Source organism: Rhyacophila brunnea, unplaced genomic scaffold, assembly GCF_057557595.1.
Source record: "Rhyacophila brunnea isolate RB1 unplaced genomic scaffold, BYU_Rbru_1.0 scaffold_12, whole genome shotgun sequence".
In the NCBI taxonomy this organism is placed as follows: Eukaryota; Metazoa; Arthropoda; class Insecta; order Trichoptera; family Rhyacophilidae; genus Rhyacophila; species Rhyacophila brunnea.
The window spans coordinates 775,002-789,930 of record NW_028232774.1 but is presented as its reverse complement, the minus strand read 5'-3'; the positions used below and the strand labels follow the sequence as shown (position 1 = coordinate 789,930).

At 31.8% G+C, this 14,929-nt stretch overlaps 1 protein-coding gene across 1 annotated transcript in view; it reads left to right on the top strand.

Moving 5' to 3' along the window:
- Positions 1 to 4,314: 4,314 nt before the first annotated feature.
- The window catches only part of LOC147077615 (putative cytochrome P450 301a1, mitochondrial), a 66,212-nt gene continuing 55,597 nt past the window's right edge, over positions 4,315 to 14,929 (top strand). Inside the window, exon 1 of the mRNA XM_085940114.1 lies at positions 4,315 to 5,145. Coding sequence (XP_085796240.1) covers positions 4,373 to 5,145 — 773 coding nt within the window. The 5' untranslated portion in view covers positions 4,315 to 4,372. The remainder of the gene's footprint in view (positions 5,146 to 14,929) is intronic.

Below are 14,929 nucleotides of genomic sequence, written 5' to 3'. Positions count from 1 at the left end.
CATATATATTTTATTCTTGATTGATGATTTTCTAAAAACATTTATTTTATTTTAATTTTAATTTTTATACATTTTTTTCAGACCCCATAATATACGATGAAAGTTAGAAGATTAATGATTAATATTAATTATATATAAGTATCTAATTATTAAATGATTAACGGCGGATGAAATGAACTGAGATTGCCAATACATATATATTTTTTATTTATATAAGTACCTAGGTACCGCTTTTTTTAAATTACTTCTTCTTTAGTTGACAAAAACATGTTTTTGTTGACATAAAATATGTCAAAATCAAATCCTGAAATCGATGTGGGGTCCCACTCCCACCAATACAAACCTTGCATGAATATTTCGCCTGCCACAGGCACTTAGCGGAAAAATACAATTCTTGGAATTTGAGATATTTTTTTTGATAATTTATAAATACTTACTAAGTATCTTAAAAAAATAAGAATATTATTTTTTATTTAAAGTCAAAGATATGACAAAGAAGAAATGTGAATTCGTTAAAGGATTACATCATATTATTATTTTATGGTCATGTTTATTTTTAAAATTTAGTTTAGTTAAATTAAGTTTTCTATTGTGCAAAGAAAGATTTTTCATAAGTACTTATTTAAAAAAACATCGCTTTTATAAAAACATAAATACATGTATATATAACATAAAATCCTTTAAATTTATATCAAATCGAGCTTTACTCGTATTACGATAATACTGAAATTAGATTTGATATAGGTAAATAAAAAGAATTTAAGTTCTATCGTAATAGATTTTTGGGTTTCCACCGTGTGTACTTCTTCCTTCTCAGAGGAAAGAAGGGAGGAGTATACACGGTGGAAACCCAAAAATCTATTTCGATAAAAAACAACCGTGAAAGCCTCAAACATTATATGTATATTCTAAGTTCTAATCGTCAGTAGGTAGACGAATCTTTACCAAGATTTTTGTTGCATTTATCTTTTTAAGATAGCCAAAAATAAATAATTATTTATATGTATCTAATTTGCATAAGATTTTATATTATATAATTACAAGATAAAAAGAACTTTTTATATACAACGTATTTAACTTTTCTGTTGAATTATTATGCTCAATATGCTCAAACTTGTACTTGATATGAAGTAAATAAAAAACAAACAAATATAGAATACTGAAATGTCATTTTGACATTTCATTTTGATTTCCATAGTAACGCTCGTATATATTAATAATTTAGTTGCTAGGGCCACCCTCTTAGCAACCAATAATAGTTTTTTACTTTTTACGGATTTTTCTGAAATAATTTTCCATACAAAACAGAATTAACTGAAAATCAATTCAATTCTACTTAAAGATGGCTAAAAGTATTAAAAGAATGCATTGGCATCGTGTTCTGATATATTCTAAAAGTTTCAAATGTCTAGCTAGTCGGGAAGTTAGTTAAAAATCGATTCCAAGATATGTACTGGACAAACAACCACCGGACAAACAAGAATACGAGCTAATAAAAACGTTGTAATAAAATACAATTAAGGCAAAACAACTTAATAATTTCAATAATTGTTAGAAATGCAAATTTAAAACTTTAATAAGAAAATAGTATTCGAAGTTAGAATCGCGAGGAATTCATTTGATTGAATTTTCTGGAAACACGTCCGTTTTTTACACTTTATAAGTATTTGCATACACTAGCTAATGAAAACTTTGTCAAATGAAAGGGGCCGTCATTGAAGTCTGCATAAGGGCGAAATTTTACCTAGGTACGTAACTAACTGGCAGTAAGCTCAGTTGTCAAAAACAGAGTTATTTTTTTGTAGTCAGTACTGCGTAATTGTTAATTTTCTTTAATAGCTCAGTGCTTAGGTACGTTGGTAGTGGTTTCTTCTGGGTACGAAGAGTTCAGTACCTACCTAAGCATTGCAACACTGCAGTTGCACGTACGCCACTGACGATGCAACTGCGCGGTGCAACAAGAATTTTTATTAATCGAAATCTACGTGAACAACACGTTAACCCGTCCAAAGTATTCAGCGCACAGCTGTACAGGTTTTTAAATAAAAATATATCTTGTACTGCCTTTCCCCACTGGCTCTCTGAGTAAGTTACTTACTTACCTGCATGCAGGTGCAATAAACTGAGCAAACACATGGGCACATAACAATCGTCATTCATTCACAACCCAATTAAACTAAATCAATGTTAATCGATTCAAATGCTATTCGAGAATTATTAGCATTTACGTTCATTTGTAAGAAACCTTGACGTATTGTGTCACATAAAAATGTCGTTTATACATTTATAATTTAATGCTGCTGGTTTGTAAAGTCTTCACTACTCTGAGGTCTTCACCGTTATTAACATAATGTTAAATAAATTACAGAATTAATCATAGTCACTGTGACGTTACTTCCAGTTTCGCTAAATATATTTTAATATATATATTTCGTTGTTTACTCTCTTGTTGCTGCATTATTCAGGAATGAATGGAAATAAAAAATAAATATGGTTGAAATATCTGTACTATTCGTGATATAACAGTGATCGATAAATACACAATAATAATTATCAGGTTGTATTCAATATCACTTTGAATATGTAATATTTTTTGAATAAGATTGTGCATCTATTCGCACTATTGTCGTGAATAAATTGTTGGGGCACTTACGTATCAAATGATCAATGAATTCGTGAACGCTGGATCCATACTGACCAATAATACTTGCATAGTACTTACGTAATAAGTATAACAGTTAATATTTAAATAATTACAAGATAAAAAGAACTTTTTATATACCTACCACGTTTTTAAATTTTCTGTTGAATATTATAAACTTATGTATTGATAAATACTTTTTTAGTACTTGATAGAAATACTGAATAAATATATAATACTGAAATGTCATTTTGACATTTCATATTGATTTCCATGGTAACACACGTATATATTAATAATTTAGTTGCTAGGACCTCCTTAGCAACCAATAATAGTGTTTTACTTTTTACGATTTTTTTCCGAAATAACTTTCCATACAAAACAGAATTAACTGAAAATGAATTCAATTCTGCTTAAAGATGTCTAAAAGTATTAAAAGAATGCATTGTCACCGTGTTCTGATATATTTTAAAAGTTTCAAATGTCTATCTAGTCGGGAAGTTAGTTAAAAATCGATTCGTACTGAATAAACAACCACCGGACAAACAAGAATACGAGCTAAGAAAAACGTGGTAAAATAGGTGTTTTTTATATATTAACTACAGAACAGTTAAAATCTCGTGTAGATACTGTCCAAAAAATAAAAGAACTGATCTATAAGACATAATAATATGGTTATGGTAAGTTATCTTATACTGCTCAGAAAGCTGAAAGTTACACAGGCTAGTGATTATGCGTTGGCTGGCCCAACTCAGGTCAATGGATTGTGGCATATAAAGTGCAATTAAATTATAAAGAATGATGATAGTATCACACGCCATATATCGATTGGACGACTTCCGTTGGCAGGATACGTGAAGCATAAAATAAGGCAGACAGCCCACAGAAGGTGACGTGGAGAGGGTATTGAATTTGCAGGGGCAGAGGTTTAGTAGTGATATCATGAAATGTATGCCTTTACGCCTTTGCGGCATATTTACATTTTAATGCGGGAACCGACAACAAAGAATCGTTTAGCGAATGTTTCAGATAGTTATTACCAATAACAAAAAAGATAGGCGATCCACGTCTAATGTGCTCTACAATATTAAATTGAATGGTCGTACCGTTCACAAAATTAACACCCGCTCCATCGCCACTCTGCCTTCTGAAAGCTTTGCAGCTAATGGGCGAAGTGGTATTGAACATGCGACTCGTACAATGTCTAAATGCTGTAACCGTATTTAGGATGGAGGACCATCGAGCTTTAAACTTCTAGGCCCTAGGATCCTGAATTATGAGGCCAAAGATAATGATGATAATTTATATACATTTGATAATATTTTAAACTTTCTTTTTGTTGTTAAACGGAATAATAATAAAATTATTATTAAGTAAGTACTAAATATTTTGATGTATTATTTATTATTAATTATTATAGTAATTTTCTACTTCTCGAATACGGTAAAATATGTGTTAGTTCTTTGGGAGTATAATATATTTTAATTGAGTACGCATTTGATAAGTTTTGATTAATTTAGCAATATATTTAAATTCAAAACATTCCGCGAAAATTAATGTGTTTTTAATTCAAATAATTCGCTGTCTATTTAATTAAATAGTTTGTCAAGCCTGCTTAACTACAACAAGGCATGTATGCGAACAGCGCTTTAACCGAACAATAAACGCGCGCCAGTCATCGGTTAGTCGTGAAGAACGGTGTGTGGATCTTGTCCACTCTGCACTACCATCATGGCTACGGCCAGATCTGCCCTGAAATCGACCAACGTCTTCAGAGAAAACACAAAAATTCTCACGAAAAAGAACACCGTAACTAAAACCTATAACCAATCGATTACACCGTTTAACCGTGTTTTAAAATGTGGGTACATAACAGATAGACTGTATTCAACAAGACAAATCAGTGTAACAAACGGAAATTTTAAGCCTTACAATGTTTCCCTAAGTAATACGAGGTCATCGCTTATTGAAAACCATTACCAAAAAACTAACAAAGCGTATATTTCTTGTACTGCTTTGAATAGAATACAAAACAATGTCTCTGGTATCAAAGACACGAAATCGCCCGGCTACGCGAGTGGAATAAATGATCAAATCCGGTCTCGTTCTACTGTCAGAGAAATATCAGCGACACACGAGGCCGATGTGTGTCCGTACAGAACTGACGAATTGCATTCTGCCAGGCCCTATTCGGAAGTCCCAGGTCCGGTGCCACTGCCTCTGTTTGGAAATACCTGGAGACTGATCCCCTGGATCGGACAGTACCAGATTTCAGATTTGGGAGAAGTCTCGTACATTCTGCACGAAAGATATGGAAAGATTGTTAAAATGGCTGGCCTCATCGGAAGGCCAGACCTTTTGTTTGTGTATGATGCTGAGGAGATTGAAAAGGTGTACAGAAGGGAAGGCCCTACGCCCTTCAGACCCTCGATGCCGTGCTTAGTTGAATATAAAAGTGTTGTGCGGAAGGATTTCTTCGGTGAACTGCCAGGAGTGGTAGGAGTGTAAGTAGATACTGAATATATTATTTTTTAACTTAATATCATTACTAAAGCCGACTAAACGGTAGGTATCAATACCCTTTCCCATCCCAACTTCTTTTTAGATAACATACATAGTTTTGAAAACACTTTTGAGAAAATATATTATTATAACCAATAGAAAAAATCTTTTATGAAAAAAAAATTAAAAAAGCATTAGATTGATTGCTCGATAATAACTAAACGTGGTAAAAAAACTCTTTGTGATATCCACATTACATTAAATTATTCTATGTTTGGAGTTAATATAACGACAAAGGACATCGCGACTCCTGGATTTTCTAGAGGGTGACTGCATAATATATAATATCATCGGCGAAGGGTGGAGGTAGGCTCCTAAAATAGTGCATACTAAACTTTGTCAGTCAAACGTATTTGTTTTCACTGAACTAAGGCTACTACTAAGATATTGTTTGTTAGTTTTTAAAATTCAATTTAACCCTGCCTAATCCAAGCCATCATAGTAGATAATAGTAAAAAAAATCGTTTATCTATAAACTATCTAAAGTTATGCCATTAAACCATACATAGTTTTAGATATTTTATAGGTAGATGATTTATTTTATTGAATATGGTTTGGTTTAGGCAAGGCAAAAACTAATCAACACCATCTGTAATAAATTAATTTCTTAATTAAACTAAAACAAATAAGTATGACTGAAAAAGTGTGCACATTCTTATTTGATCGCCCATAGCACACCTAAACTATTATATTAATTGGTTTAGGCAGGTTTTAATTATTATTATTATTTGTTTCTTTAATAAACACCATAACAGGCCGTGAAGCCCAATAAAAGTGGTAAAATTCCCAGGCTTGAGGAATTTACATATTAGATTATGTAAATATATTTTGACCTCACCATCTGCAAATTGTATAAAAATAGGTATGACTGACAAAGTTTAGTGTGAACTATTTATATCAACTCAACAGCCTACCTCCACACTTCGCCTCTGATATATATATAAATATAATGGAGTGTAATTTTTGTTTATAATAAACCGAAGACCTTAAAGAAAGCCCCTGTCTTTAAGAATCTAATGATAATAATTATTATAAACGTGAAATTGAAAAAACTGTTACAATGTCAAATGATTGAATTAGTTGCAAATCATTTCGCGTTGCAGATTAATTGATGCCAAACATCACACTCGTACGCTGAGATTTATTTGCCAATTTCAAAGGGTTGTATTGAGAGATAAAAGAGACTTGCACCGATTTTTACCACGTTTTTATTAGCTCGTATTCTTCTTTGTCCGGTGGTTGTTTATCCAGTACAAATCTTGCAATCGATTTTCGGAAGAAATCCGTAATCCAATCCACTATTATTGGTTGCTAAGGGGGTGATCATAGCAACTAAATTATTAATATATACGTGAGTTACTATGGAAATCAAAATGACATTTCAGTATTCTATATATTTTGTTTGTTTGTTGCAAAATAGCAAAAAAATGATTTGTTGACAATTGCCTTATTTGTCTTAAATTATTAATACATAGAATTGTCAAGTTTATATGATTCAACATAAAATTTAAAAACGTGGTTTATAAAAATTTCTTTTTATCTTGTAATTATTTATCACTATTAATTTATGAACACCTAAATAACAGAACATAAATATGTAAGAAAGCAATACGTCAATAGCAGGATGCCATTTTGATTTATTTACAATTAATATTCGTTTTACGCAGAAAATATAACTTATCTATGGTTACCAATTCAATCAGACTAAAATCATTTCTGCCAAATGTTGTAATTTGTATGCAAGAAGTTGGTATAAATCCCTCTTTCTGTAGTCCAAATTATTTGCAATAAACTTATCTTTCGTGTTTTGCATTTTACAATTACAACGTTTTTATTAGCTCGTATTCTTATTTGATATATCCACGGTGGCCGTACGGCTTAAGCGTTGGACTATAACGCCGTGGGTCCCAGGTTCGAATCTTGGGTCTAGCAAGTACAAATATTGTTTTTAAATTTGTGTGTGTCAGAGTATGGACCTAATAGGTTGAGCAAGTGGCTGACATCTATTTCTCGTAAAAAACAAAATCTGTCAACCTCTACTCTGTGGAGGCCCATATGATCCTATTAGCATCGGACATGGTCGAAAGAAAAAGAATTCTTATTTGTCCGGTGGTTGTTTATCCAGTACAAATCTTGCAATCGATTTTTAACTAACTTTCCGACTAGCTAGACATTCGAAACTTTTAGAATATATCAGAACACGATGCCAATTATTCTTTTAATACTTCTAGTCATCTTTAAGCAGAATTGAATTTATTTTCAGTTCGTTCTGTTTTGTATGAAAAGTTATTTCAGAGAAATCCGTAAAAAGTAAAATACTATTATTGGCTGCTAAGGGGGTGGTCCTAGTAACTAAATTATTAATATATACGTGCGTTACTATGGAAATAAAAATGACATTTCAGTATTCTATATTTGTTTGTTTGTTTGTTTGTTATTTACTTCATATCAAGTACAAGTTTGAGCATATTGAGCATAATAATTCAACAGAAAATTTTAAAACGTTATATATTAAATCTTCTTTTTATCTTGTAATTATTTGATATTATTTTCAAAAACCAACTCGTACCATCTGATTTTACGCCGAAGTATATTTTATCGAACATTTTCATATAACTACACGATTTCGTATGTGTTTGTATTTTAATCACAGCGTTTACCTAATAATATTGTGCATATTTTAGTATTAAGTACATTTATATTAATTTATAGACACCTGATATCAGCTGATACATTATGCATTTTTTGGTAGAGTTTCCAAACCCTCAATTATTATTAAGATTTCACATCAGACCTTCGAGGATTTTCATATAACTGCACGACATGTGTTCATTTTAAAGGCATTATTGTGCATATTTTAATAAGTAAGTACAACATTGTGTCGAGCGCTGATCTATTTTGAACTTTTGGCGAAAATTCTTAAAACTCCATTGCGATTTCACATCCATCTACCTTCGAATATTTTTATGTAACTGGGTACACTATGCTGTGCGTGCTCATGTTTTTTACCAAGTGCGTTTACTCATTAATGACCTCAAGCAAAACTCAAGAAAGTAATCGAAAAATGAAAAACAAATAAATACATCCAGTGACGTCCCATGAAGATATACAGGTCATACACTACTTAGAAAATATAAATTAAAGAAAAATGATATTATTATAACTTTTGATAGTAGGATTCGCGGAAGTAGAAAGATTGTTCGCATGCGATAATAGTTGACATACGATTATTAAATTATACAAAAAAAGATACAGTATTACTCACAAATTGAGTGTACAATATAAACCAGGGCATAACAAAATCCTTGAAACCTACATCAAAGAGGGCCATAACATAATCACTTAAGGGCCCACATGCCCGACGAAGGTCAAAATGGAGATATTATGGTATTTTGGTTGTAGATAATCTATTTAACGATTTTTTCAGTTAAGTACATGTTCAAACACGCGCGTCAACATGATTTTACTCCCTACTTCAGTTATCGTTTGTCAACTTATAGCTACGGCCGTATGTTATAGCATAACCGTTGGGAAATGCCAATAGAAATGGCGTATTTCAAAAAATACTACCTTATTCTTAGGTCAATAATTATTATAAAACAATCATTATTCGTAGGATGTTTTATCACATTTAAATGGTTAAAGACATAGCGTATAATCAGTATCTTTAGAATTATCTTCAAATGTGGTAATCTTGCCCATTTTTTGAATAATAAAATGCCTAATTCTTTTCAAATTTGGGATCACAGAGATTATAAATATATTTTTTTATCGTAAATATTTCACTATAATAATGTCAACATAAATTTTACTAATGGTTTTATAAATGCGTTTAAAAATTAATAAATCTAAAAAATCTTAACACCACTGCACATGGATGTACTGAAATATGACTGTATTCTAAAACATTAGATCCATAGGTTTAAAAGAATACTATTATTTAAAATAAATATAAAGGATAATAAGGCTTCAAAATTATATAAATAGATTATCTATAACGTTTAAGGAATGTTCAGGCTAATGCTTTGAAAATACCGTAAAATTTCCATTTTGACCTACGTTTGGCATGTGGGCCGTTAAGCAGATAGATACGCAGGTAGGTATTTGTACTAAAAAACAGGCACTAATATTTGAATGTATCATAACTGTAATCTTCTATAATCAGGGTCGGATTTACCATTGGGGGGCTGAAGGGGATATAACCTAGGGCCCACAAATTGGTAATGACTTTGAAGCCTCCCTTGCCAAGTAAGATAAAACTAGGAAGGTTTTATAATTAAAATACAATATTATTGAAATAAATTTCAGGGAAATATGTATATTCCACCTGAAGAAATATTTACAATGCACAAATAAAAACAAATGCAATTCGTTGGCGAATCAACTACTTATCTATCTTATTGAGAATGGTTCGTGATGCATTTCAGTTAGTTATTTTTGCAACGTGTTCGTGCATAATAAAAACTACCATTAAATAATAGATTAGCTGCATCCACTAATGGAACCATTCTGTCATTTGGGCAAGAAAAATGAACGGATTTAGTTAGGGTTTGCCCCCCCCCCCCAATACGTATTAGCCCATGGCCCCCGCATGCATAATTCCGGTACTGTTAATAATAATTAGTCTTAGTTACAAAGAGTGATTCTAGGATAGAGGTAGACAGAGAGAAGACTGATTCTTTGAAGATTCAGATCACTTTGGAACAGTATAATTATTAGTGTCGTTTGAAAGTAGTGATACCAACACCTAAATAAGTCGCCTGCATTGCTACAAGAATCTGACACCATTCTACAATTTTTTTTTATCGTGTCCAATAATCACTCAGTGCCTCGGGGCTTTAAGTCCCTAAATCCGTCACTGCCTTTTGTTGACGTTGTTTTATAACTTAAAAACAAATTACCTTGATTAACTCATTCTTTGTATTTCCTTATACCGTGCCTATATTACATCAATTTGTATATTTTTTTTCACACTACTATTTTTATAATAATGTGTATGTATTATTTTACATATTTTTATTTATAATATAGTTTATGTTATGTTATTAACGTTTTGAACTTTGTTCAAGCATGAAAATAAATAAAAATGCATTGGAGTGAATAATCGCGTAGGAGTTCTAAAGGCCAGTTTATGCATTTTTCCGTAAACAAGATACAGGAAGAAAATTTCTATTATTTTATAATAAAATATCGTGTATGATTAATGAATTCCAATTTAATTTCATACTATTACCTACAAAATGGTCGATGACGATATTCTGTTACCTAGGCATGCCACTGAATACAACATGCTTATTATAACACTTTGAATTAACTAATTAAGTATGGTTTCGCATAATATGTAAGCATTGTTAATATAATATGTTTTTGAATATGCAATGTGATCGTCGAATTTTAATAAAACATACAAAAGTCAAGGTTTAATTAGATACAGCAGTTATTAATTGTTTAATTTTAGTTGCATATCAGTTTTAAACTGTAGATTCTGGTAACACTATAACGCGCTATCTATTAATTAGTGAATTTCGATGTCAAAGTAATTATTAAATTCTTTTTCGGCCATGTCCGCTTATAAGGATACCATACGGCGCCTACAAGAATCTCTGTCACTCGCCAGTCTTCTTGCGTCATTCTAGGTCAAGCCAGCATCCCGTAGCTCCGCCCTATACACTATATAGCAGTACCGAAGGGTGGAGGTAGGCTGTTAAGGTCCGCCATAAAAAGTGCACATTAAACTTTCTTAGTCATATGTATTTCAATCCATAATACTTTTGGTATACTTTGGACGATACGACAAAATGATTGTGCACACTTTTTCATTCATACTTATTTGTTGTCAATGTATTGAGAATACATATTACACATATTGTTGGTTAATTTTTTTTAAATTCATTAAGCCCTGCCTAAACTAAACTATAATAGATAAAAATATTATTCTATCTATAAAATATCCATTGTTATGTATGATTCAATTGTATAAGTTTAGATACTTTATAGATAGACGGGTATTTTTTTAACTATTATCTATTATGGCTTGGTTTCGTAGGGTTTAATTGAATTTAAAAAAATAACCAAGACTAGTCTTACTTCAACAATGACATTGTACTTCAATGAGTACACATACGTATGAATGACAAAGTTTAGAGTGTACTATTTATGGCGGATTTTAACAGCCTACCTCCACTCGTCGCCACTGATATATATATATTATTTAGCGGCCTTCCAGGACGCCGAAATCCGGTTGGCTTGAAGAACAGGCAGACCATGTTGAAGTTCTCTTCTGGCATCCGCAGCACGTGGTCGAGCCAGGTCCAACGTCACCTCTTTACTTTCAGCGTGATGAGAGGCTGCTTGGTTCATTCTCTTATCTCCTCGTTACTCCTAAAGTCAAACCACCGCACTCCCAGTATTCGTTGCAAAGATCTGTTCTCGAAACTCAGTATACGGCTGTTTTGAGTCTTCGTAAGGTGCCATGATTCACTACCGTAAAGCAGTACCATCAGAAAACAAGCGTCGAATAGGCGGCATTTAGTTTTGACCGAGTAGGTACAGTCGTGAGTCTGATATTATTACATAAGACAATCAAATGATTTGAAATAAACTTATATTAATGCTCAGATATATGATGAATTATCTACATTGCATTTAGGACGGTGGTGTTCAAACTGTGTGCCGCAAGCTGTCAATAAAATATTTCTAGATAATATCAATACACTGGTGTACGATCGCAACGATAAAACCCATTGCTGCATCCATCTGTGACCTCCAATACTTCCTCTCACGATATATAATTGAATTTGAATTGTAGGTGCCTACTTACCTATCTAAATCTTAGCAACTGATTTCAAATGTACTTTCAGGAAGATAATAATATATAGAAGGTCACATCGGATCAAAATTTGAGAGAAATGAGGTAAGCTGAAGTGACGTCTCGTGTGTCTAAGAAGGTCATGCGTTGCTTGGGGTCAGCAAATAAAGGAAGATATTCGAATAACACCTACCTACAATGCCAAATTAGAATAGGATCTTTTTTGCGTATTTTAAATAGCCAAATAATTAAAGTAAGTAGCGAGTAATGATTGAACATGACACTAACAATGCTATGGGGCAGCAATTTGAGTTTATTTAAGTATGGGCTGATTTTAAGATTTGAGAAACTTCGCGGAGAAGAGCAGGCCCATTTAAACGCAAATGGCGGCGTAAGACGAAAAAGTTTGAACATGATTGATTTAGGACGTTCAAATGATGGGACGACGTCATAACCGTCAAGATAGATATATGGATAACTCGAAAATCGCAGAATAATTAAGAAAAACTTTGATTCAAAATCAATATAACGAAGTCTACTACGCAAACCCAGTTCAATAATTATTGATATACCTACTACGAGTCTAATATTCAGTCAACATTATTATACGTTTGACACATAAATAGTTAATAATATTATTCTATTGAAAATTGATTTCGTCATGGCGTTGTAGGTTACCTAAATTATAATTACAAGATAAAATAAACTTTTTACATACCACGTTTTTAAATTTTCTGTTGAATCATATAAACTTGACAATTCTATGTATTAATAAATACTTTTAACAGAAATACTTACTGAATAAATATAGAATACAAAAATGTCATTTTGACATTTCATATTGATTATTAGTAACGCACGTATATATTAATAATTAGGTTGTTAGGACCACCCCCTTAGCAACCAATAATAGTGGATTGGATTACGGATTTCTTCCGAAATAACTTTTCATACAAAACAGAATTAACTGAAAATTAAAAGTATTAAAAGAATGCATCGGTATCGTGTTCTGATATATTCTAAAAGTTTCAAATGTCTTGCTAGTCGGGAAGATAGTTAAAAATCGATTGCAAGATTTGTACTGGATAAACAACCACCAGACAAACAAGAATACGAGCTAAGGAAAACGTGGTAATATTGAATAATGTTAAAGTAACTATCTGTGTAGGTCAATTACATATTAATAAGAATAAAAGAATGTGTCAAACGAAAACAAATTTTGAGAAAATATTAATAGACTGGAATAACTATTTACCTACTGAACACGCATAAAGCATAATCCAACATTACTTTCTAACAATATCACCATAGAAATAATAAGCCGTGTCCAAGGCCTGAACAAAAACGATGCATGAGTGCGAGTGAGAAAGTATTCGGCACCCTTATAATCTCTGCGACACGCGCTAGAGTAAGATAAAAGGTCTACATATTTTTGAGTCAGTTTCCAAAAGTATTGCTGACAAATCGTGGTGAATCGCTTCACGTAGCATCGATAATCTGCAAGTTCGTGTTGCTAAATTTGCTATTTTTTGTGTTAAACATAAAGTCAGTGGTATATATTTTTAGTTAATTAAGTAGGAAAGGTGGTTCTGCGTGTTGTATTAAAATATGGTAGCCGTACTGATAAGCAAGAAGATGGTATTACGTTTCATAGGTAAGTTGATCCATGTTCGTGACAATTTATTTGTATATTATTATTTATTTTAATATCAGTGACCTAGTGTTTCTTTAAAATAACTTAAATTATGGATATCTTTACCTAATGGTTGCATTTTGACCGCTTAAAAATACTATATAACGTAAAAAAATAGAAAATTATATTTTAATTCTGAGCGTCTAGTGCGTGCACTTTGGGCGAGCACTAGCGAAATGGTCTATGGTCTCGAACATTTGTAGGCGAATGCGTTCGCTCGCCCATAAACCAAACGCACGGCACGTAGCTTCATTTAGCAATGCAACGGGTGGCGTCTAGATGTATCTATAGTCTATGGCCGTGTCTCTTGTAATCTTGCCAATTACTTTCATTATTAAATCATTATTTTTTAGAACAATAATTAATGTTTGCAACACCAGGATCCCGTTCGATGTCTTGATCTCAAACTTCCGTGATTGTAAATACTATTATTCCATGATTAATTGGTAGATATGTATAATATTATGTTTCTTGCAAAAAATACAGAATACATTACATATTAATGGCCCACATGCTCAGCGTAGGTCAAAATGGAGCTTTTATGGTATTTTCAGAAAAAATCTTAACACCACTGCACATGGATGTACTGAAATATGACTATATTCTAAAACATTAGAGCGAGAGGTTTAAAAGAATACTATTTTATATAATAAACATACTTTATGCAGTCATCAAATGTTTAAAATAAATATAAAGGATAATAAGGCTTCAATATTATATAAATGAATTATCTATAACGTTTAAGGAATGTCCAGGGTTATGCTCTGAAAATACCATAAAAGCTCCATGTTGACCTACGCTGAGCATGTGGGCCCTTAATATATTATGAAAATTTTTATTTAACTTTATCTATAGGAAACTATAAATTGGCGATATAATTTTTACATAAATATCTATAATCGAACATAAATCATTGTCATTGTAAATAATACGGATTGTAACTCAAAAATAATTTAATATATTCAAGATTCATTTACTAAACGACATAAAAAAAATGTGTTAACGGTATTTTAACAGAATAAATGGTTATACAATTAAAAAAGGTACATGAAAATACACCGAATGAGCTAAATTGACCATATTTTAAAATTATATAAAACAATGTCCAACTAAACTAATTCCCACACAAGTGGAATATTTCAATATCCGAAGCGATCAAAAATTGAACACATTTATTATCCTCCCAAATGTCATTGTCATTAGCAACGGCAAGTTAGTTCAGCAC